Source organism: Schistocerca gregaria, chromosome 7 (genome assembly GCF_023897955.1).
Source record: "Schistocerca gregaria isolate iqSchGreg1 chromosome 7, iqSchGreg1.2, whole genome shotgun sequence".
NCBI lineage: Eukaryota > Metazoa > Arthropoda > Insecta > Orthoptera > Acrididae > Schistocerca > Schistocerca gregaria.
In genome coordinates, this window is record NC_064926.1 from 79,629,696 (window position 1) to 79,656,894 (window position 27,199).

Consider the following 27,199-nt stretch of genomic DNA (forward strand, 5'->3'; position numbering starts at 1 on the left):
ATATGGCAGACACAATATTAATCATCAATTTAGAATGGAAACAAAACTGCCAACAAGGCAGCATGTCAAAAATAAAAACTGCAATGTAACAATCCAATCCCTGGTTAATTGACAAGGGCTACAATACTGTGTGATAACCATTGAAACACGTGAACTGTGTGTAGTTAAATTGGATCAAACAGAAATAACTTGCCAAAAGCTATTACCTGGAAGTATTAAGAAATTTTGATCCACTTACTCAGTGTGCTCTTGCAAATCGATTGCGTAACAACACAGAGTGGAAAAACATTTCACTGATTTTTTGAATATATTGCGGGTTGTGATACTGTCCTTCGTTTGCAGACACTAACACAGCTTAAGTATCTGTGACTCAAACAAGGAGCAGTTAAATTTATAATCCCTGTTTACAGCAATTTTTCACCCTTTGTTTTGAATATATTACTTTGAAACATGTTGTCTGCCTGCTGCTCCCTCATTGGTTGTGTAACACAAATGGCTGACACACCTTCTGTTCCCATCATCCTTCATGGCAAGCACTGACATCATTTCTACACGAAAAATGTAAGTATGCCACTGACTCTATTGTAGACATTATCAGTACTGATGCATAATTCTTTACTTTTCTCTCGCATCCTCTCTGAATCTATGTTCTGAGTGACATTGATCTCCTTTCCAACCTTCATCAGCCTATCCCTCTTTCCTCCCTAGTGAAGAAAGTGACAGCTCCAAATTCTAGTACAGCTCATTCGACTTCAATGTGTATCAGAAGGTCTTGAATTTTCACCATTCTGTCTTTCTATGATTTTAATATCAATACTTATACATTTTGAAGGCGTTTCCTATGAATAATTAATACACTAGACTGTCTCAAAAAGTCTCTTTTTGCTATATAAAAATAATTTTTGTGTTTGTTGATGATGCATGCTTTGGTTATTTGTTGTTATATCTTTGCAATTTTCAAGCTGCTAGATTAGTTTCGTTATTGCTGCCATGCTGTTAATCATGGCTGCTCCATTGTCTATGTGCAACAAAGGAAAACAAAGTTCAGTAATCCGTTTTTTGGGTCAGAAGGCATATCAGGGGCTGAAATTCATCGAAGACTTTTGGAACAGTACGGGAACAGTGTTTTGCTACAATGGAGTGTCTACGAATGGTTTGAAAAATTCCGAAATGGTTGCACAAGTGTTATGTATGATGGAGCCGGACGACCCTTTACCGCCACAAATGAAGACACCAGTGAGCATTCACATGAAATGATTCTCGTAGTCGAACTATTAACTATTGACGAAGTGGCACATCATCTGCAAATTAGTCACGGTTCTGCCTTCAAAACCATCCACACAACAAACTTGGGTTTCAAAAAGTTTGTGTAAGATAGGTCCCAAAACAACTCTCATAAACAAAAATGCTTGGACATTTGCAAAAAAAAAAAAAAAAAAAAAAAAAAAAAATTGTATTGCTATGGTAATGAAGGGGACAACTTCTTAGACAGGATCATTACTAGTGATGAAACATGGATCCATCATTACGAGCCAGAGAGTAAATGGCAGATTATGGAATGGAAACATCCAAATTTGCCGTGCAAAAAAAAGTTCAAGACCCAGCTGTCCCCAGGAAAACTTATGCTTACAGCTTTTTGGGATGCACAAGGTCCAGTACTAGGACATTGTGGGGAAAGGGGCGCAACAATAAACAGTGTACGTTACAGTGAGACGCTTGCTGCCAGGCTAAAGCCTGCAATTCGAAGCAAATGTCAAGGATTGCTGTCAAAAGGTGTTCTGTTGTTACACGCCAATGCCCGTCTGCATACTGCTGCCCCCACTGTTGAAATGCTCCAGAAACTCAAATTTAAAGTACTGTATCATCCTCCGTATAGTACCGATCTTGCCTCTTCTGACTATCACTTGTTTGATTCACTCTAACAGGCATTAAGGGGCCATCAATTTGCATTGGACAAAGCAGTGAAAGAAGTGGTGCATTCCTGGCTCGCAGCTCAACTGAGAATCTTCTTTTACGAGGGCATCAGGAAGTTTGTACAACGATGGATCAAGTGCGTTGAAATGCAAGGAGACTATGTTGAAAAATGATGTTCTTATAAGTTTCCTATTTGATTACAATAAAATTTTATAACTACTTTGTGGATAATAATTGACTTACCCCTGTAGTTTTATGATATAATTCCTAAAATTTTTGGAAGCATATTCCTCCAAACTCATTTTATCAATAATTGTCTTTCTTTCCTTTGTTACCCAAAACTTTGAATACGGTCTTATTCACATGTAATTAATTTTCGCTGTGACTCTGCACTGTATGTGTTGGACAATATTTGACTGAAATTGATCCCTATGACACTATACTTGACTGCTCTGACTTCAGATATGCATCTGTTCTCTGTAGTCAAGCAGCTCGTTCTGCTCCATAGCCATACGTGCTGCAGTATCTTGGTTAATACAAGAGTTACAAAGAGTCAGCAAAAAATGGTACTCTGCACAGGCCAGAGTGGCCGAGCGGTTCTAGGCGCTTCAGTTTGGAACCGCGCGACCGCTACGGTTGCAGGTTCGAATCCTGCTTTGGGCATGGATATGTGTGATATCCTTAAGTTAGTTAGGTTTAAGTAGTTCTAAGTTCTAGGGGGCTGATGACCTAAGATGTTGAGTCCCATAGTGTTCAGAGCCATTTGAACCATATTTGAATGGTACTATGCACTCTTCTGCATCCTACAGTTTTCTGTAAAACTAGCTTTGACACCTTGCACAGTTCATATAACAACATCGGTGTTATCACCTTGTATTCTTGTTACTAGTCTGGTACATTGTCACTTTTTTCTTGGATAAGATGATGCGTTCACTATGCTGTTTGTAGTAGTTTACCCACATTCCTATTTTCTTGATGATTAGGCCTCCTTGTGGATTACCTCAATTTGATTTTGTGTTGATAGCTCTGTACTCACCTGAGAATCCCTGTTTCTTCCTGCCACTGAGCTTTACTGATTCCCATTATACAGTGTGTTTGAGAAGTCCTTGTACCATAGGTCAAAACAGTGAACATGTGATGGAGTACTAACATATAAAAGTTTTGTATCCATCAGATCTCCATGTATGCCATTGTGACTTAGACCTATGTACGCCTTGACACATGATGGACCATATCTGGAGGTCTAATTTTAGCAGCTTCCTCAACACCTATGTACAATCCTCTATTATTCTTGTGCTGACATTGAGCCACATCTGACTTAATTATTCCCAAGAATGAGATGTCTGGTGCAGTAGATAGCAGGCTCCATGGTGACAATTTCTGTGGGGTTCATGTTTTCCTGTGTTCATTAAATGGCCTGTATATGACAAAAACTCTGTCATTATTTGCACTGTCTGTAATGTTTGTGCACCTTTAAATATGCCACTAATTGCTCATCAAAATAGTAACTGTGCCCACTTACATCAGCCATGGGTTAAAAAATAAAACAATGCAGTACTGGACCAACTGCACAACACAATACTAACAACAATGTTTTTCGGCAGCAACTAAGTGGGTGATACCAACAAAACAACTATTAATCCCCCAGGCTGCGCTGAAGTCAACAGAGGAGGTTCTTCTTGGACACCCTTTAACTTCAATATATCCATTTCTCTCTTTCGATACTTTCCTTACCTACTTGATTATGGAGTCTTAACAATCCGCACATTGATCTATAGTGCAGTACCAGGTCCCCCCTCCCCCCTTGATGATATCCCCCAGAGCAGTCACTGCTCAGAGATACAAATAGTGGGGTATATTACCTCCAGAACATTTTGCTTAATGGGATGTCATCAGTAAACCATGCAGCATGGCTGTATGCCATCAGGAAATGTACAACTGTAGTTTACACTTGCTTTCAGCTATCTACAGAACTAACAAATTTTGGCTAATGTTACAAAGGCCAGATCAGTCTGGTGTCTAGATTGCTGTCCCTCTTCAGAAACTATACTCTCTACAGGTACTCCCTGAGTGTGGTATAGTTACCTATGTTGTTCCTGTAGGCAAGTCATCATACCATGATGAGGTCTGTGTCTCATTGTCACGAACAAATGTCTAACTGCTCCTGTGCAATGCAGTTATTTCAAAAATTCAAACTGAGTAGTCATTCATCGTATTTTTATTTAAAAGTGCTGATTATTATAATTAACTAACTGAACTGCAAGTTTAATCCCTTGTGTTAAACAGTTGCTTCCACATAGAATAACGATATAAGTATTTGGAACAGTAAATTTTGGTACACATGGAAAAATTACTTCATACATTATGTAGCTTGAATTTGGTTCTACATGAATGGGTCAAGATTACAACTAGACAAGATCCTATCCATCACAAGTGGTATAATGCGTGGTTTTAACAGTCAGTGACAAAGCTGCTTCAATGAACTAATTTCCAGAACGATTATCAGCCCCCAGTTTTAATTGACAGAGAAGGAATTAATTTGAATGGGACTGTAATTGGTAGATGTGATGTGTATGTACGGACAAACAAATGATAACAATTTTAGAATAATTGGACGATTTATTTAAGAGAAAAAGCAGATTCACAAATTTAACAAGTAAGTAATGCTTTTGTCCATCTCTGGCCTTTATGCAGACGGCTTGGCATTTACAGTGTATTACAGGATTTTATGGGATTTTACAGTTTCTTGTAGATTTGAAAATATAGTATGGAGTGTAGAGATTTATTAGCAAGTCTGATTGGCATACTTGCATCTACCCATCATCCATGAGGGTGGGAAAGTGGAAGGGGCATGCAATATGATCAGTGTTCATGAATAATGCACACACACACACACATTTCCAAGAAAATATTAAATCATAAACTTGTGAAACTGATTCCTTTATTGAAAAGTATATGTGCACATATAAAAGACGTGGCAAAGTGTGAAAAGATAGTGGTGTAAAAAAAAATCTCATTTGGAATTTGGTAAGGAGAGAAAATATCATTTATAGTGAGCTGCTAAATAAGAAATACAGTAGTATTCAGCTTTTATGATTACTCATTGCGCATAGGATAAACTATGTTTTACTTGTAGCAACTGCAACAGCTTCTCCAGGAGTATGGTTACTCATACTTATTAACTTTTCTAAGTGTTTGTGTTCTTTGTCTGCTTGTGCTTATTATTTAAAAAATCCCTCATTAGTGCTTTCTTTCCATCAATCCAAACTTCTTCCTTTGTTTCTTTAAGTTAAGGTAGTTATGCAACTTTCCACCTCCTCAAGATACATTTTCTTTACTCTACCCAGTGCTCTTGATCTTCTGAAGAAACGATTTGAGTTCTGATAGTAGATGAAATGTTAGAATTGGTTTCGTTATGATACACCATGGTCTGTGAAGATTTTGATCGTCAGTTCTGTTATTGTATTAACTTATAAAAATTAATCATGTATTAAATAAATTTCCACTCAAATGAATATTTTAACTAAAAGGCTGCCTTTCGATTGAATCATACAGCTGACAGGAAATTTATCTTTTGTTTAAATAATAAAATGCAGCTTAAAGCCCACCAAATATATCTGCAAAGATACTTTTTTCAGAGTCATACATACTTGATTTTCAAATGGGTGCTAAAGGAGAAGGAAATGTAAAATAGTTTTGTCTTTGTTGTAAAATAGAACTAACATCTTATTTCTACTTTTTTTGTCCAACCTAGTTATAGTTTTATATTCCATATAATTTACCATCTGTCTTTTAATTTCATTACTGTTTTCAGTTTGACACCTTTCGACTTCTTTGATATTATCTTCTTTTTTATTTGAAGTGCACAGAAACAAGTTATTGTTATTCAACTGAGCAGCATCTGAATCAACTTGTGTCTTTGGTATCTTCCTTGCATCTCTTCATTGGGCATATATCTGGATTTTCACGTCAATTATTAATCTCAGGATTATTTCTCTTTGCATCCTTAGAAATTCTCTTTTTTTTGTGTCTGTAACATGTTATCTAGAATTTTCAAACAATGTATTGATGTATGATTAGTTGGAGTAATAGTATAAAGGCATTTGCGTATCTGTGATCAATTTAGCAAGATGTTTCTTTTCTTACAGATGTATTTGGCCATAGGTCTAATGTTTCACTAGTCTTTGACTTCATGGATACTGATCTAGAAATTGTAATAAGAGATAACACTATTGTAATGACACCAGCAAATATCAAGGCATACATGCTTATGACTCTTCAGGGGTTAGAGCATCTTCATTTGCACTGGATCCTACACAGGGTAAGAAAAAAATTCATAATACATGTGATCAGCATATAAAAAATTTCCAATTAAAAAGCTTCTCATTGCTGCATCATTATTTCATTAGTTGCCGGGATGTTGGATTTATTGCCACAGCCTCAGACAACTGAACTGCACTGAGTGATTCAATTTGAGTTTTGTTTGATTATTGGTTTTTCTGTAACTGGTTTCATACTGTCTCATAAGTATAGCTGTTGTCATGTCTATCATTACTTGGTTGAGATAATTAAGGACTGATTTGTGAAAGTTAATTTTTTTGATGCTTTTTATCCCCTTGGAAAATTTTTAGATTGCTGAAAAACATAATTTGTAACATTTTTTTTACAAATTATCCAAAATCTTCCTTCTTCTATTTGAGACTTTTTACAATAATCCTTTCCAGATTATATAGCTGTCATGATAGGACCTACTTAATATATTTCCATGGCTGCTCCATTTTCAGAATGCAGTAAAACTCATAAGAGTTGCAAAAACTTTCAGAATTCTCATTCTTATTGTAGTATTGTCAATTTATTTTTTCAAATGAAGAATTAATTTGCAACAATAACAGTACGGTGTAACAACAGTACTTAAAGGTCTGAATGTATCTCATTTGTAGTTTTAAGATCACATTTTCACCTGCATGATCCACAGATTCTATTTTTCTCTCAATATGGTTCATGGAGGGGTTCATAAATCTTTGATGAGCAATTGCTGCTGAAATTTTTGAGATGGGTGTGTGTTTTGATGTTTTATGCCAGGTTTTGGATTAAGAGTTGACAAGATATTGAATAAATCAGGTTTTTATATACTGCACTTTGAATCTAGTGCAGGGTAATTATATAGATCACTGAACAAAATCACTGTTGCATCATGTTCTGGTTTTGTTTCTGGTTGAAGAGTTGTAAGTTCCGTAGTAAAATAGTGGTATCATCAGTTGATGATGCTCCCTGTACATTTGTAACTGTTTTCTTTGGCTATTGTTTCTGTTCCTGATGCTAAGATGTGAATAAGTGAACATGCATTTAATTTAGGTGCAGTTGTACCATAAAATCCAGAAATGGTAAAGCTATTTGGAAATACAGCTGCTTAAAATAAGAAGAAAATAGACCAGTTCCATTTAATGTGTAAGGAAGACTTTCTATTAGCACATATTTTAAATAATTTTATGTAATTTATTCACACTGGTAGACCAAGTCAAGATTAGGAAAATAACTTGGATACCTCACTTACTTTATTCAGTACTCATACTACATTCACTGGAAGTACTGAGATTCTTTCATGTGCAACACAGGGAAACGAAAATAGAAGAAAATCTTTGGCATTAATACTGAAGAAATGTCTGAAATATCCTCAGAAATAATAAATACTTCAGTCTCTTTAATTTCTGGTTCAAGTGCCAAGTGTGTAAGTAAAGAATTTACCTTATTTCCAGTGCTAAGAATTAGCCCAATTGGTGCATATTATAATAATGCATTTCTTTAAAATAAGTGGGTCTCCCTAGCATTGAGACTTGATCAACAGAGACATATTAAATTGAATTAACCATTTTTCTCAAATAACTTTGATGTTATATAATTTTTCCTCAGAAATTTGCCTTTGGTTGTTCATTAAAGAAATATTTTTGTCAAAGACTCCATTGATACATGTATCTAAAGATATTCCTTATCCCCCTGAATGTTCAAAATGCATTTATTTTGTTGTTGGAAATAATGACATTTCAGTTGTACTGGAGGCATCAGTGATATTTCAGATGCTTATTTTGAAGCTAGTTAGCTTTTCTGACACAATTACATACAATTATATCTTATTGAAATTATGGGGAAGAAGCATATTTTATTTGTGGCTCTTTCTATTACATATTTTTCCTATTTGAGTTTTGTACCCTATGCTTTCTTTTCAAATTGAAATATATTTAATCTTCTGTCTTCCAGTTTTCATCATCTGGAAAGTCTTTGATCAGCAACTAATCACTTTTTAGTCTCTAAGATCCGTGAGTGTACAAGCTTTCATATCTCCTGCAAATACCACAAACAAACAACAGCCCCCCCCCCCCCTCCACTCTCTCCCTTAATTCACTTTCTGGTAGTACCCTTTTTGTGTTCTTTTGTCTTGACTGTCAGCACCTGGCTCATTATCGATGCTTGTTATAAAATTCACTTATTTGATGAAAATAATAATTGCAATAATAATAATAATAATAATAATAATAATAATAATAATAATAATAATAATAATAATAATTATTATTATTATTATTATTATTATGTCTTACTCAGAGGCCTGGTGCAAGTCTTTCATTTGGACACCACAAACCCAGTACTCTCATCAGGGGAAGGGGATCTACAGTTTAACATTAAATCCAAACCATGTGTTCTTTCTGGACCCAACACTCTCTTTATATGTAGTACAGTTAAAAAAAAAAACACACACACAGAGAGAGAGAGAGAGAGAGAGAGAGAGAGAGAGAGAGAGAGAACTGACACTGAGTGGAATTATGCAGCAGTTGTGGCACTGAATTTGTATCTCAGAGAAGTGTGGTTCATATCCACTTCCAGCCATTCAGATTTAGGCTTTTTATTGTGAAATCATGTCGGGAATGCTGATCTGCTCCCTTTGAGATATCATGAGTTATTTCCTTCCCTATCCTTGTGTAGCGTGAATTTCTCTCCTATGATCTCAACATGAATAAAATGGTAAACTTACTAACTGCCCTTCCATTCTTCTCTCATTATCAGCATGTAAAAGACATTGTACTTTGGTGTTAAATTTAGCAGCTATTGTTTTATCTCGGCTTACAAATGTCAAGAAGTGAGAATGTTAATGTGAAACATTGTAGAAGATTAACACTGACAGCACAGTAAGGAAATGTCTAGAGGTTTGTAGTTTTTGCTGTTTGGCATTCATTTATGAGGAACTGTATAAATGTAAGGGGATGGTATTGATGCATTCATCAAAACACAGTGAAGAACTCTAGCATTCCATTGTAATAGAACTAGGGCACAATGCTCCTTGCATTTGTACTTTACTATTTTGTGTGTCCCATGGGTCATTTTAAAAAGCAAGCACTTCACAAGGCTCAACCAATGGGTTCATTCAATGTGGCAGTGGATTGCTGACGTTTTTGGGATGTAGTGGTGTTAGCTTAACTCTTTGGATTGGTAGCATGGTACAGATCTCTCTAAAAACAAGGAGCATTGTAAGTAGCACACCAGTTTGTTTACACTCTGCAAAAGCTGTGTGGTGGGGATATTTTGTACTCAAAGTATGATAAGCTTACTCAGTTATGCAGGCCTGTGTCTGAGGTGACTTCTTTTTTCCCAATATTTTGGCAACTGAGTTGGAATCTGTTTGGCGTAACAAAAAGATTCCTCATGTTTTGAGTAAGCCATTGATTAGTACACACACCTACCCAAAAGACTTAGTGCAGATTTTCCTATTCTGGAGCTTTCTAAGACAAGGTATTTTCGTACATTCATAATTCAAAAAATACCTGGTCTTCCTTATTTACAGATTGAGCCTTTAACATAGAGTTCTAAGTTTTTATTATTTTAACGGAAAATTGAAATCCTGAGTACACTCAAGCAACTTAAGAACACACCTTTGAAAAAATAAACCCTCACATACATCCATTTCAGCACTGATAGTTTACTGTTTAACTGCTGCAGAATGTCCACTCCTACAGCAGAATTCCATTTTGGCCACAGTAGCTGGAGATGTTGGTTATGTGCGTGTGTGTGAGTGCGCGTGGGCAAATGTGTTCATTTTCTTTTCTGTATAAGGCTTTAGCCGAAAACTCAATGTGTAACTGTCTTTCCGTTGAACCTGTCTGCAACTCAACATGTCATCTTTCCAGTGAATAGCAGTCTATTCTTTTCATAATATTATTGATATTCCGTGTGCTTTCCATTGTTCAAATGTGATTAAAGTATGTTTTGAAATACAATAGCATTAGCCAATACCATAGCTCTCTGTAGGTAAAGTATTCTGTTAAAGCCAGGTTTGTGCATTCTGATTCATTCCTGACCACAGACAGTGGAAAGGATTGCTTTTTATACCGGGCTTAAAACAGAAAGACCAAACTGATGCAACAAAGTAGTCTCTTCTCTATTTGGTTTTCTCAGAAACCTTGAAGTGTGCCAGCCAGATATGGGTCCTAATGAAATGCGTTTATTTTATTACTTCTGTACCACTTAAAAATGGACACTAATGCCCTTCGCGAGAGAAAGAACATTTAATGAACTGGTATATTATTTCGTTATTCTTGGTCACAGCTATATGGCTACTGATAGAGTATGTGGTAGAGTGGAAAAAGACTACTGAAAAAAAGGAAGATATTCTTTCACATGAAATTCCCTGGCAGATTAAATATTTCAGAGACATGGCTTAGCCACAGTCTGGGGAATGTTTCCAGAATGAGATTTTCACTCTGCAGCGGAGTGTGTGCTAATATGAAACTTCCTGGCAGATTAACACTGTGTTCATATCAGCGCACACTCCATTGCAGAGTGAAAATCTCATTCTGGAAACATCCCCCAGCTGTGGCAAAGCCATGTATCTGCAATATCCTTTCTTCCAGGAGTGCTAGTTCTGCAAGGTTTGTAGAAGACCTTCTGTGAAGTTTGGAATGTAGGAGATGAGGTACTGGCAGAATCGAATATGTGAGGATGGGTTGTGAGTTGTGCTTGGGTAGTTCGGTTGGTAGAGCACTTGGCCGCGAAAGGCAAAGGTCCCGAGTTCGAGCCTCTGTCCGTCACACAGCAATTTTGAGGTGAATGTTTCCTGGAAGGCTTATCTCTTGGATGGGGTATCTGAACTGGCCCACACAATCACTGGACTTCCCCATGTGATTTTTTTCTTTGGGGTTACCATAAGGCATATGTGCATTATAACCATCCCAACAACATGGAAGACTTACAGAACAATATTGAGGCTGAAATTGCAGGCACATCAGAAGACATGCTTGAAAGAGTGCATGAGAATTTCAGAAAATGACTGTGGCAGTGTGTGGTTTGTGAAGGTAGACATTTGCCAGATACACTGTTTAAACCATGTAATTGGAAACTTCCATTATTGTCCAGTATGAGGAAAATAAAAGTGTAAGTTTCTAACTGTTCATTTTTTATTTCATTTCCAAATCAGCAATTTAGCATGCTCCACTGTATAGAAATGTATGATACTAAAGTGATACATTGTAGTATATTATTGTATTTCTATAAAAAAAATTATTGTAGCTTTCTTTGTAAATAATGTTAAAGGTAAAAAAATCACTTCAACATGAATATTAACAAAACTTTTAACTTTCAATGAGACACACATGGTGGGTGGCGTTGGGAAACATTGCAACTATGACAGTAAGCAGGAACAATGGAGTCTATCTGCTGGCCGATAGATGGCAGTATGTGACTTGCAATGTTGTTGTTTTTGTTGTTGTGGTCTTCAGTTCAGAGACTGGTTCGATGCAACTCTCGATGTTACTCTATCCTGTGCAAGCTTCTTCATCTCTGAGGAACTACTGCAACGTACATCCTTCTGAATCTGTTTAGTGTATTCGTGTCTTTTTTTACATCTACAATTGTTACCCTCTACATTTCCCTCCAATACTAAAATGACGATCTCTTGTTGCCTCAGAATGTATCTGACCAACTGATCCCTTCTTCTAGTCAAATTGTTCCACAAATTCCTCTTCTCCCCAATTCTGTTCAGTACCACCTCATTAGTTACATGTTCTACCCATCTACTCTTCAGCATTCTTCTGTAACACCTCATTTTGAATGCTTCTGTACTCTTCTTGTCCGAACTATTTATTATCCATGTTTGCTTCATACAGTTGCAGTGTCCCAGAGTAGGCTGTTTACACAGTCTCACTACTTCTGGCACGCACCACACTGCCTATAATGTCACGAACCGGTATCTCCAGTCACACTTGCACAGATCAACTGTTCTGTTCTCTTGCACGGGCAGATTTCCATTGTTGACTTATTTCGCTCTGATCATTGATTTCCTGACATCTGTTTCGATCAGCTGTGCTTCGACTGCATTAAATAATGTCCATGGCCTAAACACACGTATTAGTTCGCCACGGTCTGTAAGCTATTCACTACATTTAACCTTAATACACTAAAATAAAACCAACATCTCTGGTGTTGTACCGTTTAGACTGTTTCATGAACACTATTTATTACTCTATAGTTCCCATGACTGATGTTACGTTTGTTCACACTGAATCCAGTTCGTTGACACAATGTTCATTGTGCACACACAGTCGCTGTTCCTCACAGTGTCTTGTGGCACATTAAATTGTTCATGAAAACTTTAACATTTTATTTACATGACAAAATACACAATGTGTTCATATGCACATTATAGCTCATTACAATGCACATTAAGTATTGGTGCTAGCGTTAGTACCTTCCTGCTGCATGTGCTTGGCCAATTAGACCATTTTTTGTACTTTTCGACACTGGTCTTTTTTATACAATAACTCAGTTTGTCACATATTAAGATACATAAACACTGAATACAGGACTCCTGACTCTGCTTCTGTGATATTTTTTAAAATCACTGTACCTGACAGTTCAGTTCACTCAAAATGTGAACGTACCTTAATGACAACCGAGTGAGGTGGCGCAGTTGCTAGCACTCGGGAGGGCGACGGTTCAATCCTACGTCCGGCCATCCTGATTTAGGTTTTCCGTGATCTCTCTAAGTCACTCCAAGGAAATGCTGGGATGGTTCCTTTGAAAGGGCACGGCCGACTTCCATCCCTGTCCTTCCCTAATCCGATGAGACCAATGACCTCGCTGTCTGGTCTCCTCCCCCAAACAACCCAACCCTTAATGACATTCTATCTTCATAAATTTGGTAGATGAAATACCTCTACTTATTGATCTTAAATTCTTTTTCATTCAGTTGATTCATGGCTTGTACTATTAAGTGTACTGTTAATAGTCGAGACCAATTAACTAGTCTCTTTAAAATTCTAGATATACCATTGCATTTGTCATTACATATTTCTAACAAATTCTATCATGATGTTAAGTGCATGGAACTTTTACTACATACCAGGATAAAACTTTCATTTTGATTACACATAAATTGAAAATTCATACATGAAAAGAAATATTATTAAGTCAAAACCTACATATATTACATGCATATATATTATTCCTCATTTTTTTTTCAAATCCTTATATGGGTGTAAATTCACTGGTTTCTTATTCTCAGGATTCATTAGAAAATAACTACAGCCATAAGGTATTTTTTCACTATCTTTTGTGACTGCTAGTGATGGGCTGCCGTGCAGTAACGCTGACGACTCAATTATTCCCCATTATAGCATATTATGTATCTCTAGTTTCACTACCTCCTTCATCGACCATGGAACAGAGTAAGCAGTTTACAAAATGTCTTGTGTGGTTGTTGTTGTTGTTGTTGTTGTGGTCTTCAGTCCTGAGACTGGTTTGATGCAGCTCTCCATGCTACTCTATCTTGTGCAAGCTTCTTCATCTCCCAGTACCTACTGCAACCTACATCCGTCTGAATTTGTTTAGTGTATTTATCTCTTGGTCTCCCTCTAAGATTTTTACCCTCCACGCTGCCCTCCATTACTAAATTGGTGATCCCTTGATGCCTCAGAACATGTCCTACCAAACGATCCCTTCTTCTGGTCAAGTTGTGCCACAAACTTCTCTTCTCCAGAATCCTATTCAATACTTTCTCATTAGTTATGTGATCTACACACCTAATCTTCGATCTTCAGCATTCTTCTGAGCACCACATTTCGAAAGCTTCTATTCTCTTCTTTTCTAAACTATTTATCGTCCATGTTTCACTTCCATACATGGCTACACTCCATACAAATACTTTCAGAAATGATTTCCTGACACTTAAATCTATACTCGATGTTAACAAATTTCTCTTCTTCAGAAACACTTTCCTTCCCATAGCCAGTCTACATTTTATATCCTCTCTACTTCAACCATTGTCAGTTATTTTGCTCCCCAAATAGCAAAACTTCTTTACTACTTTAAGTGTCTCATTTCCTAATCTAATTCCCTCAGCATCACCCGACTTAATTCGACTACATTCCATTATCCTTGTTTTGCTTTTGTTGATGTTCATCTTATATCCTCCTTTCAAGACTCTGTCCATTCCATTCAACTGCTCTTCCAAGTCCTTTGCAGTCTCTGACAGATTTACAAAGTCATCGTCGAACCTCAAAGTTTTTATTTCTTCTCCATGGATTTTAATACCTACTCCTAATTTTTCTTTTGTTTCTTTTACTGCTTGCTCAATACACAGTTTGAATAACATCGGGGAGAGACTACAACCCTGTCTCACTCCCTTCCCAACCACTGCTTCCCTTTCATGTCCCTCGACTTTTATAACTGCCATCTGGTTTCTGTGCAAATTGTAAATAGCCTTTCGCTCCCTGTATTTTACCCCTGCCACCTTCAGATTTTGAAAGAGAGTATTCCAGTCAACATTGTCAAAAGCTTTCTCTAAGTCTAAAAATGCTAGAAACATAGGTTTGCCTTTCCTTAATCTTTCTTCTAAGATAAGTCATAAGGTCAGTTTTGCCTCAGGTGTTCCAGTATTTCTACGGAATCCAAATTGATCTTCCCTGAGGTCCGCTTCTACTAGTTTTTCCATCCGTCTGTAAAGAATTCGTGTTAGTATTTTGCAGCTGTGGCTTATTAAACTGATTGTTCGGTTATTTTCACATCTGTCAGCACCTGCTTTCTTTGGGATTGGAATTATTATATTCTTCTTGAAGTCTGAGGGTATTTCGCCTGTTTCATACATCTTGCTCACAAGATGGTAGAGTTTTGTCAGGACTATCTCTCCCAAGGCCTTCAGTGGTTCCAATGGAATGTTATCTACTCCAGGGGCCTTGTTTCGACTCAGGTCTTTCACTGCTCTGTCAAACTCTTCACGCAGTATCTAATCTCCCATTTCATCTTCATCTACATCCTCTTCCATTTCCATAATATTGCCCTGAAGTACATCGCCCTTGTATAGACCCTCTATATACTCCTTCCACCTTTCTGCTTTCCCTTCTTTGCTTAGACCTGGGTTTCCATCTGAGCTTTTGATGTTCAGACAGGGTGTTTCAAAAATGACCGGTATATTTGAAACGGCAATACAAACTAAACAAGCTGCGTTAGAAATACACCGTTTGTTGCAATATGCTTCGGACAACAGTACATTTTCAGGCAGACAAACTTTCGAAATTACAGTAGTTACAATTATCAACAACAGATGGCGCTGCGGTCTGGGAAACTCTATAGTACGATATTTTCCACATATCCACCATGCGTAGCAATAATATGGCGTAGTCTCTGAATGAAATTACCCGAAACCTTTGACAACGTGTCTGGCGGAATGGCTTCACATGCAGATGAGATGTACTGCTTCAGCTGTTCAATTGTTTCTGGATTCTGGCGGTACACCTGGTCTTTCAAGTGTCCCCACAGAAAGAAGTCACAGGGGTTCATGTCTGGCGAATAGGGAGGCCAATCCACGCCGCCTCCTGTATGTTCCGGATAGCCTAAAGCAATCACACGATCATCGAAATATTCATTCAGGAAATTAAAGACGTCGGCCGTGCGATTTGGCCGGGCACCATCTTGCATAAACCACGAGGTGTTCGCAGTGTTTTCTAAGGCAGTTTGTACCGCCACAAATTCACGAGGAATGTCCAGATAGCGTGATGCAGTAATCGTTTCGGATCTGAAAAATGGGCCAATGATTCCTTTGGAAGAAATGGCGGCCCAGACCAGTACTTTTTGAGGATGCAGGGACGATGGGACTGCAACATGGTGCTTTTCGGTTCGCCATATGTGCCAGTGCTATTTATTGACGAAGCCGTCCAGGTAAAAAAAGCTTCGTCAGTAAACCAAATGCTGCCCACATGCATATCGTCGCCATCAATCCTGTGCACTATATCGTTAGCGAATGTCTCTCGTGCAGCAATGGTAGCGGCACTGAGGGGTTGTCGCATTTGAATTTTGTATGGATAGAGGTGTAAACTCTGGCACATGAGACGATACGTGGACGTTGGCGTCGTTTGGACCGCAGCTGCAACACGGCCGAACGGAAACCCGAGTCCGCTGTTGGATCACCTGCTGCACTAGCTGCGCATTGCCCTCTGTGGTTGCCGTACGCGGTCGCCCCGTACCTTTCCAGCACGTTCATCCGTCATGTTCCCAGTCCGTTGAAATTTTTCAAACAGATCCTTTATTGTATCGCTTTTCGGTCCTTTGGTTACATTAAACCTCCATTGAAAACTTCGTCTTGTTGCAACAACACTGTGTTCTAGGCGGTGGAATTCCAACACCAGAAAAGTCCTCTGTTCTAAGGAATAAACCATGTTGTCCACAGCACACTTGCACTTTGTGAACAGCACACGCTTACAGCAGAAAGACGGCGTACAGAATGGCGCACCCACAGACTGCGTTGTCTTCTATATCTTTCACATCACTTGCAGCGCCATCTGTTGTTGAAAATTGTAACTACTGTAATTTCGAAAGTTTGTCCGCCTGAAAATGTACTGTTGTCCCAAGCATATTGCAACAAACGGTGTATTTCTATCGCTGCTCGATTAGTTTTTATTGCTGTTTCAAATATACCGGTCATTTTTTAAACACCCTGTACAAGTGGTTCTCTTCTCTCCAAAGGTCCCTTTAATTTTCCTGTAGGCAGTCTCTATTATACCCCTAGTGAGATAAGCCTCTACAACCTTACATTTGTTCTCTAGCCATCCCTGCTTAGCCATTTTGCACTTCCTGTTTATCTCATTTTTGAGACGTTTGTATTCCTTTTTGCCTGCTTCATTTACTGCATTTTTTTATATTTTCTCCTTTCATCAATTAAATTCAATATTTCTTCTGTTACCCAAGGATTTCTACTAGCCCTCGTATTTTTACCTTCTTGATCCGCTGCTGCCTTCACTATTTCATTCCTCAAAGCTACCCATTCTTCTTCTACTGTATTTCTTTCCCCCATTCCTGTCAATTATTCCCTTATGCTCTCCCTGAAACTCTGTACAACCTCTGGTTTAGTGAGTTTATCCAGGTCCCATCTCCTTAAATTCCCACCTTTTTGCAGTTTCTTCAGTTTTACTCTACAGGTCATAACCAATAAATTGTGGTCAGAGTCCACATCTGCCCCTGGAAATGTCTTACAATTTAAAATCTGGTTCCTAAATCTCTGTCTCACCGTTACATAATCTATCTGATATCTTCTAGTATCTACAGGGTCCTTCCATGTATACACCCTTCTTTCATGATTCTTGAACCAAGTGTTAGCTATGATTAAGTTGTGCTCTGTGCAAAATTCTACCAAGCGGCTTCCTCTTTCATTTCTTAGCCCCAATCCATATTCACCTACTACGTTTCCTTCTCTCCCTTTTCCTACACTCGAATTCCAGTCACCCATGACTATTAAATTTACGTCTACCTTCACTATCTGAATAATTTCTTTTATTTCGTCATACATTTCTTCAATTTCTTCGTCATATGCAGAGCTAGTTGGCATATAAACTTGTACTATTGTAGTAGGTGTGGGCTTCGTATCTATCTTGGCCACAATAATGCGTTCACTGTGCTGTTTGTAGTAGCTTGTCCGCACTCCTATTTTTTATTCATTATTAAACCTACTCCTGCATTACTCCTATTTGATTTTGTATTTATAACCCTGTATTTACCTGACCAAAAGTCGTGTTCATCCTGCCACCGAACTTCACTAATTCCCACTATATCTAGCTTTAACCTATCTATTTCCCTTTTTAAATTTTCTAACCTACGTGCCCGATTAAGGGATCTGACATTCCACGCTCCGATTTGTAGAACACCAGTTTTCTTTCTCCTGATAACGACATCCTCTTGAGTAGTCCGCGCCCGAATATCCGAATGGGGGACTATTTTACCTCCGGAATATTTTACCCAAGAGGACGCCATCTTCATTTAATCATAGAGTAAAGCTGCATGCCCTCGGGAAAAATTATGGCCGCAGTTTCCCCTTGCTTTCAGCTGTTCGCAGTACCAGCACAGCAAGACCGTTTTGGTTATTGTTACAAGGCCAGACCAGTCAATCATCCAGACTGTTGCCCTTGCAGCTACTGAAAAGGCTGCTGCCCCTCTTCAGGAACCACACATTTGTCTGCCCTCTCAACAGATACCCCTACGTTGTAGTTGCACCTATGGTACGGCTATCTGTATCGGTGAGGCACGTAAGTCTCCCCACCAATGGCAAGGCCCATGGTTCATGGGGGGGGGGACTTGTGTGGTATCACATCAATATTATACTTATAACTTCTGATGACCCCTGCTCTCCCAGAGAATACTTCTATATGTTCCTTCACTAAAGGAGATAATAGTAATTGCTGCTCTGGTGTCAGATGTGTGGATTCCTCTACTTTATCTTCTGTTGTGTAGACAGGGCTTTGGTACTAAACGTTCTCTCCACTGTGATGGCTACAATCTCGCCCACCGCCCCCCTCCCCACCCTGAAATACTGCTGCATATGTAGTATTTTTGGCAGGGTACACTTCACTTTAACATTTTGACAATACTTGGCATGTATAGCTTTAGTGCACAGCAATTCCAGTTGCACTGTTGCTGCCCCAGTCTCCAGACTGCAAATACCATGAGAGAGGTCCATATAGGCATTCCTTTCCCTCAAAAACTCTCAACCCAGAATAAAGGTGGCTCCCAATCCCTTTACAACCAGGAATTTGCAGTTGAATGCTCTATTTCCCATAAATACGTCCACCTGTACCTGGCCCTTCGTGGCACCCGACACTTTGCCATTCTGAACTGGCAGCACTGGCACTTTATGCAATTGGCACATTTTCCTATAGAAATCATAACTCATCACATTAACTGTAGCTCCTGTATCAATCATGATATTGACAGGTATACTAAGAACTTTAGCCTTAACCACAGCCTGTACAAACTCACTGTCTACTGGTTACATCTCTTATTCTCTGATAAAACTTCCTCCTTCATTCCAACACCATCGTTATATCTTAACATATTGACTACTGTTTCTCCTGACTCTCTTGTGAGCTCTCCCTCTGTCCCACTGCTGACAACGGACAGCTAATTGTGGCCGTCTTCAGTTTGTCGAATCAGTTGATGTAGGACGATTGTCTCACTTCTCTCACTTTGATTCTGATTCTGCCAGGCTGGGTTGTTTGAAGTACCTGGTTTCCCATGTTCGTTTCTATTATTGCTATTGTTCGGATATCTCTCTGTATTATTCTGACTATCCTGTTTCGGATACCATGACATTGCAAATCTATTCTTCCCTTGTGGCCCTGCGTCTGGCACCGGCTGTTTATTGCCACCTCCTGGGCCAAACCTTTCCTCATACCTTTGTTCCCTCCTGTATTGAGGTAAACTGTTTCCCCACGCCTGTCTATTATTATTACCTCTGTCATCATTTGGATGACTATTAAATGACTGGTTTTAGTTCATAGCTTTACCATTGTGTTTGTGCCCATTAGAACAGTTATCCAAATTCTTGTGTGGTACATGGTTTAGTGTTTCTTTTTTATTTGGTGGAAGTTTGGTTTTTAATAGCCTGATCACATCACGATTTGAAAGTGGTTTGTCCCAATGTCACGTTTTGTTAATATATTTTTCGAAATACTTTCTTAGGCTTCCTTGTTTAGGACTATGTGCCTCTGGACTGTACACGTCTTTTCTAAGTCTTTCCTGAATACAGTGTGTCCAGTATTTATTTAGAAATGCCTTCTGAAATTGTTCACAGGTGTAGCTATTTTCAGTTGCACCTGTCGCCCATAGAGCAGCATCTCCTACTATGTGCAAAACAATAAACTGGATCTTTTGTTTCTCATTCCATGCAGTGTGTTTCGAAAACTCTTTACAATTACAACGAAGTGAACATTTTTCTTGTCAATGGAGAAGGTCTGAAACTGGCGGCAGTTAATTAAACTCTCCTCTATCATTATTGATGGTACAGTGGGCACAGCCTCGACACTATTCAACATTCCACTGTTGGGACTACATGTTCTTGCCTGTACCCCACAAATTGTACTATACGTGGCAGAGAATGGTGGAGTTTCGGGTGAAACGTGCGAAGCAGGTACATAATTGTCCTCCATTCTCATGTTGCTTTATCTTCCCTGTTCTGTATGATTGACCTGACCAGTCGAGTGGACTGCACGAATTGCACGTGTCATTTCTGTCTATCTTTTATCGTCTATTTGTTTCAATTCTGTATTCTTTCTCATTTCCTATCTCTTTATTTTCTACTCTCTTGGTTGTGTTTTGAATATCTTCCTTCATGCTATTCTGCTCTATTTGCAGATTTTGTACATCTGTGGTTAAACTAGCTACCAAATTTGGCAATTCCTGATATGCTTGTTTCAAACTGGCTATGTCTGCTTTCATGACATCTAAACATTTAAGCTGTTCATATATTCTGTTTTACCTCTCTTTTTCCTTTCTTCTCTCTCACTTTCTCTTTCCTCCTGCTGTCTCTCCCTTTCTAACTGTATTCTTTCCCTCTCTCTCTCCCTCTCTCTCTCTCTCTCTCTCTCTCTCTCTCTCTCTCTCTCTCTCTCTCTCTCTCTCTCCTCCTGTTGCTTTTGGAACTGATCTAACTTCATCAAAATTGCAGTCATGGCGTCGTAAACAGGTGCAGCGCATGTAACTGTTTGCTTTGTTGCAGGCGCTGTTGTTTCACCTGCAACAGTTGGCAACACGCTGCTGTCAACGCTACGCTCGATTTCTGCACACCGATGTGCAGTTTCTATTTCATGATCTGTAATATTTTCTCGTATATTTCTATTGGATGTAGATCCCATGGTGATTTCCTCCAATTCGTTATCACTACCCTCTCGTGAATCTGCTTGTATATCAACTTCTCTCCTAGTCTTGCTAGGTAATCCCGTGCACTCTGAATGAGGAATTATTCTATCACAATTATTTTCACACGGCAATCACCACAAAAATAATAATACAATATAAAAGTTCTAATTCTACTCAAATTTAGAGCAAATATAAATTTTCTTGTGTACTTGAATTACTATTTGCAAAACACTACCACACAGTACAAACCATGAATATTGGCAAACTACACGACACACAAAAGCAAGAGATATTTTCAGAAGCCCTTATCTTCATTTTTATTGTCATCTTTATTCAAATCTGTTGTGGGTTTCAGGTCTTCTGTTTCTCTTTAAATCGAAAATAATTTACTCATACACATGAAACAGATTACATAGAGAAGCATTAATTTTCTTATATTAATATTATTTTCTTTCCACATACATAAATTTTCTGGAACATCAAGCCCCACGTTGGGCGCCAGTTACCGCGTAATTTTTAAAATGAATTTAAATTTAATACTGCTTGATACAATGATAACTGTGCCGTTATTCCTATTGTATGAAATGTTTGTTTAAAGCCATGGCTAATTTTTCTCAGGACACTATTGCCAGAAATGTACACATCCCAACGTGAAGACATCCAGCTTACAATGGATTAAAAAATTTTCTTTAATATTGCACGATAATCCATTAAACACAGTGCGTAATTATTTTTTCTGTGGGCCTCGATGCTCCAGGATGTGCAATGACAGCGTACACATTTATAGATATTACTATTAATAAAAAACTGTACCTCTGGAATTGGAAAATATTACAAGACGCCATTTTCAGTTTATTGAGATTATTCTTTTTAATACTTTTAGCATTAAGTGACCATTAAAAGAACTTATATAATTTTTGTCATCAGTGGCATTGCTACAATAATGAGCCTACACAAAATGGCCAGGGCAACATTTAATTGCTACGTAACTGAATTATATGCAGGATAGGTACTTGCTACTGACAAAAATGCGTATTGCCATAATTAATTTCATATATATTGAACAAAATGCTATTATTACTACAGATAATTGTATCAGTTACAGCCCATGAACAATAACGATAAGACAATGAAACAAAAAAATATGCCCACTCTTCGTCTACAAAAAGGACAAAGATTGTAATACAAATTGCTGTTCTGAGAGTGGAGATCACGCTTTCATTGTTGAGTATCGATAACTTATTTATACCCTTTTTTACTGGAGGCTATGCTATATCATTCACATCAGCTGTATTAACCACATTGGTGGTAAAAGATATATATACCACTGCAAAAAAGGTATTTCATTTTAAATGCTTAAGTAGAGCTGAAATTCACTATATGTTTTTACTATGTTATTGCACGTGACACTCTGGCATGGAGCCAAGGATCAAATCTAAAACTGCAAACTTTTGTCTTGCAGACTTAATAAGTATTTCGACTGCCAGTGACATACAATAGATGACAGTTTTATAATACTAAATTGGCACTGCTGTTTGTGATTGTTCAGCATCCATTGAGATGTTCTTAAATCAACATATTTTCAATAAAATGCGTATTATTTCGTGTTAATTCCATGTTTTTTCTTCTCGGTCAAGATCACTTAACACTCGTGAAGCTTAAACTGGTCCTTGTAAACATCATTGTAAGTACTTGGCATAAATAATTTTTTGTGTGGGTTACTACAGCAGCTAATAACACAGTTCAACATTGGTTATGATATTGCCTGCTTCACACATAGTGGTTGAAGTAAATCTTTCTAGGTTTTGGTGCATGGAATTTCACAGATATTGAAACCAAACAGATGAACACAAGCATGGAGATCCCTGATGACAGTATATAACTAAACTCTCGCTCATTGGTGTTAGTCATCATCCCTCAAGGGAGTGATGAAACACTTAAGTTTTCTTTATTCTGCCATCTACTGCAGACTATTAACATAAGCCAAAATAATAGTATTCCGCTACAATATGAAGAATGGTGATCAAGGGAGGAAGAACTTGTAGGACAAGATCATGGTGAACTGTCTTCCAGGAGTGCTATTTCTGCAAGGTTCGCAGAAGAGCTTCTGTGAAGTTTGGAAGGTAGGAGACGAGGTACTGGCAGAATCAAAGCTGTGAGGACGCGTCATGAGCCGTGCTTGGGTAGCTCAGTTGATAGAGCACTTGCCCCCGAAAGGCAAAGGTCCTGAGTTCGAGTCTTGGTCCTGCACAGAGTTTTAACCTGTCAGGAAGTTTCATATCAGTGCACACTCCACTGCAGAGTGAAAATCTCATTCTGGATAATAAGAAATACTAGAATGGCAATGGATGACCTAAAAGAAGCCATGTGAAAAAAGTCAAGATAAGATTGAATGGAATATCCAGGATGGAATAATAACAATGTTACGAAAAGGAAAGATTGCTACTCACTATATAGCGGAGATGTTGAGTCATAGACAGGCACAACAAAAAGACTTCTAAACAAGTAAGCTTTTGATCAAAAAGACTGCTTCTGAAGTAGAAAACACACACACACACACACACACACACACACACACACACACACACACACAGAGTCTCTGTCTCTCAAGGCCAGACTGTGTGCGTGTGTACGCATTGTCTACTTCAGAGATAGGTCTTTGGCCAAAAGCGTACTTGTTTAGGAGTCTTTTTGTTGTGCCTGTCTGCAAATCAGCATCTCCACTAAGTGGTGAGTAGCAATCTGTCCTTTTCTTAAAATTGGCAAGATAAGGTGCAAGATTCCCTGAGTGACCAAGTCAACACAGCTAAAAAGATACACAGGACATAGTCTATAACTGAAATGTTATTTAAATGGCATGTATTGTCAGCTGCTTTATTCACATTGTCATAGACAAAACCCTTTTAAACAGCAGCTGTTAATATTTTTGGAAAGAATTCTATTTCTGTCATAATGGAGGTTACTCTCTGATCAATATTCTCTTTAAAATTGTTTATTTGGTGGTATAATCATACATAATTTCAAGAGAAAGTGCCAGTTGCTGTCTTCTTCAGCTAGCTGGAGATATCCAGTATGAAAACAGCGAAACATTGAGAAAACCACATTTTCAATCCACATTGTAAATGTAGGTGCACCTTATTTCACAAATATTTTTAATATTTGCTACTGCTCTCCCATTCTGCATCAGATTTGAATAAGGAAATACAAAAAAAGACAATGTGGGGAAAAAACCACAACATGCTGTCATGCTGACAGCAATTTTTGACATGATAACACCAATTTTTTAGGAGAAGGTAGAAAAATATGAAAGTAAACTTGTGAGTGAAGGCTCTTCTAGTTGCATTTATACAGATATAACAGTTATACAACTGAATTGTTAACTAACAGCAACAGAGTGAGATCTACTTGGATTATATTGGTATTTTACATTTAATGTGTACAGTATCCTTATTGTTGCAGTTGTAATGGCTAATACTGGTACTTACCTTTTTATCAATATATTCTTTGTAGAACATTAATATTTAATGTAATTGTTTGATATTTTGTTCAGGATTTGAAACCAAACAATCTCCTTGTGAACAGTAAGGGAGTTCTCAAGATAGGAGATTTTGGTCTCGCAAAGTTTTTTGGGTCGCCGAATCGAATGTACACACATCAAGTGGTGACCAGATGGTACAGGTAAGTAGCGCAGGAATAGTGATATAATGTATATTCATATATAATGTTTAATAATATCATATACATAGTGAGTCAGGAGGAAAGGAACGTGTTGCTTTAGTGATTCTGAACAGAAAACTTGATGTGGACATGTGCCGTATTCCAAATGGTTTCCAAGATGGAACACTTTTAATGTAAATTTCTATTTATTTTATTTTTTACAATGTACCACAGTAGTATAGAGGAAGTTGAGATGAACATTTTGGTACAGACACTTGTGGTCTATCAAGTCGGAGAACTACCTCAAACTGGCATACAAAAAGGTACTTAAGCTACAGTGCACACACGTTGCACGAGGTTTCCAATATTCTTGTGACCTCTTCATGTAAACTCTTAGTCCTAGACAAAAATAAACAGGACCTTTTTTGGTTGAAAATTTAATTTACTTTGACTGTGTACTGAGACGCACTTTCGTTGGAGTGTTTGGTTTTCGAGTTATTAATGAATTTAAATTGAATACTGCTTCATACAGCAATAACTGCCGTTATTCCTATTGTATGAAATGTGTGTTTAAAGCCATGGTTTTGGATGTTAAACATGTTCTGTCTCAGAAACCATCTGCAATAGGGAGTATGTCCATATGAAGTTTTTTGTTCAGAATAACTAATACTATCACATCTCAAAGCATGTACCTTTCCTCCTGACTCACGCTGTATAGCATGGTTGTAGACCATGGCTGTTACATAAAATAAATTGTTTATGGTGTACAGCAACAAGCCACAAATTGGTTTTAGGTTACTTTATTCAAAAAGTACCATTACTGGTTTTGAATTTTTAACAGTTGATTTTCAGACAGTTTTTCATGCTTTTATCAATACAGGTTAGAGATTGGTTTCATGTGAGTTGCCCAAGGATAAACTATAATTTACAAACTTGAAACATGTGACCCAGATGGGTGCGCTACATCCATGTAGTGATATGTCAGCACCAGGTAATCTGCATATCAGATTACAAGTAAAAAATACAGGATGGAATAATTATGATAATATGAAAAGAATAGAAGCTACTCACCCTATAGTGGAGATGCTGAGTCGCAGATAGCCACTGCAAAAAGACAGCCAAACAAAGCTTTCAGCCAAAAAGGCCTTCGTCAGAATTAAACAAACACACACACACACAGGTACACAGGTGTGCGCGCGCCAGAGACTATGGTCACAGGTGTGTGTGTGTGTGTGTGTGTGTGTGTGTGTGTGTGTGTGTGTGTGTGTGTGTGTGTGTGTGTTGTCTAATTCCAATGAAGGCCTTTCTGGCTTAAAGTCCTAGCCTTGGCAGCCAGGGACAGTGGTTTTGTGTGTGCATGCGGATGTTGTCTGTTGTCTATTCTGATGGCCCGTTTGGCCAAAAGCTTTCTTTGACATTGTTTTTGTTGTGCCTATCTGTGATTCAGTATTTCTGCTACATGGTGAGTAGCAACTGTCGTTCCCATAAGACTGCAAGTAGATCATTATTTATTATTAGTTTTTGCAAATAATGTTAATCCTGTCCATAATCTTCGTAACGCCACACTCTGTCGTCCATATATTCTGTACATCAACCCTACTGCTTGCCTCTTGCTGATGTATTCTACAATGGTTATGGAGGAAAAAGCTTTGCCATCTATATTGCAGGGTCATTACCTGTTAGACATAGACTACTATGGGACAGCCATGTGCAAATCTTGCTTGTGATTTAGTAAGTGTAAATGCACTTTGTGTTGAGTTGTGGGGATGACTGCATAGCATGCATGTCGAGATGGATGCGTAACTTGCACTAAAAATGACTAAATATTGACACGTGGTAGTCCATGATGCTAGCTCTCTGTACCAATATTCAGTTATTGTTTTCATGTCCAAAGGATATGCAACATATCATAGTTTTCCCTGTTGTATTGCCACCACTTTTTCGAACAGCTTGTTATTCCATTAGTCAAAATATTCTGTACTATCTGTGGTTGTATTTTGTGTAATTTTCCTTATTTCCGCTCACCACTTGTTCACATCCTCCCAATTTTTAATCAGTCTTGCAATCTCACATACCTAACACCTAGGTCATATTGCCGTCCTCACATGCCTCTATGTGACATTTTTACCTCTGTAAACACATTCTTATTTCCACTTCGCCTTTTTCCATTTTCTTTAATTGGCTCTTAATCATATAATATTTTTGTGTGTCATCACTACGTAAGTGCCTTACCTGGTTTTTTAATTTTTTTGCCCATTCTCTTGTCCACATTATTAATGCACCTACCACAAAGAACTTTTCATTTCGTGTTTTATGTGAATCATTCTAAATTTCTGTTTGACACATCTGTTGACCAATGCAGTTAATGTTTTATTGAAATATTTTTATTTTGCTTATTGTTACTCTTTCCAGATCTACATAGTTACATTAATTTCAGACTTAATTTCGTGTTGAGAAACTTGAA

The 27,199-nt window shown here is 37.9% G+C and overlaps 1 protein-coding gene across 2 annotated transcripts in view; it reads left to right on the top strand.

The window, feature by feature from the left end:
* The window catches only part of LOC126281903 (cyclin-dependent kinase 7), a 69,725-nt gene that overhangs the window by 7,221 nt on the left and 35,305 nt on the right, over positions 1-27,199 (top strand). For both annotated transcript variants that reach the window (XM_049981226.1, XM_049981227.1), the window contains exons 4-5: positions 6,063-6,235; positions 24,629-24,756. In XM_049981226.1, the coding sequence (XP_049837183.1) occupies positions 6,063-6,235; positions 24,629-24,756 (301 nt within the window). The remainder of the gene's footprint in view (positions 1-6,062; positions 6,236-24,628; positions 24,757-27,199) is intronic.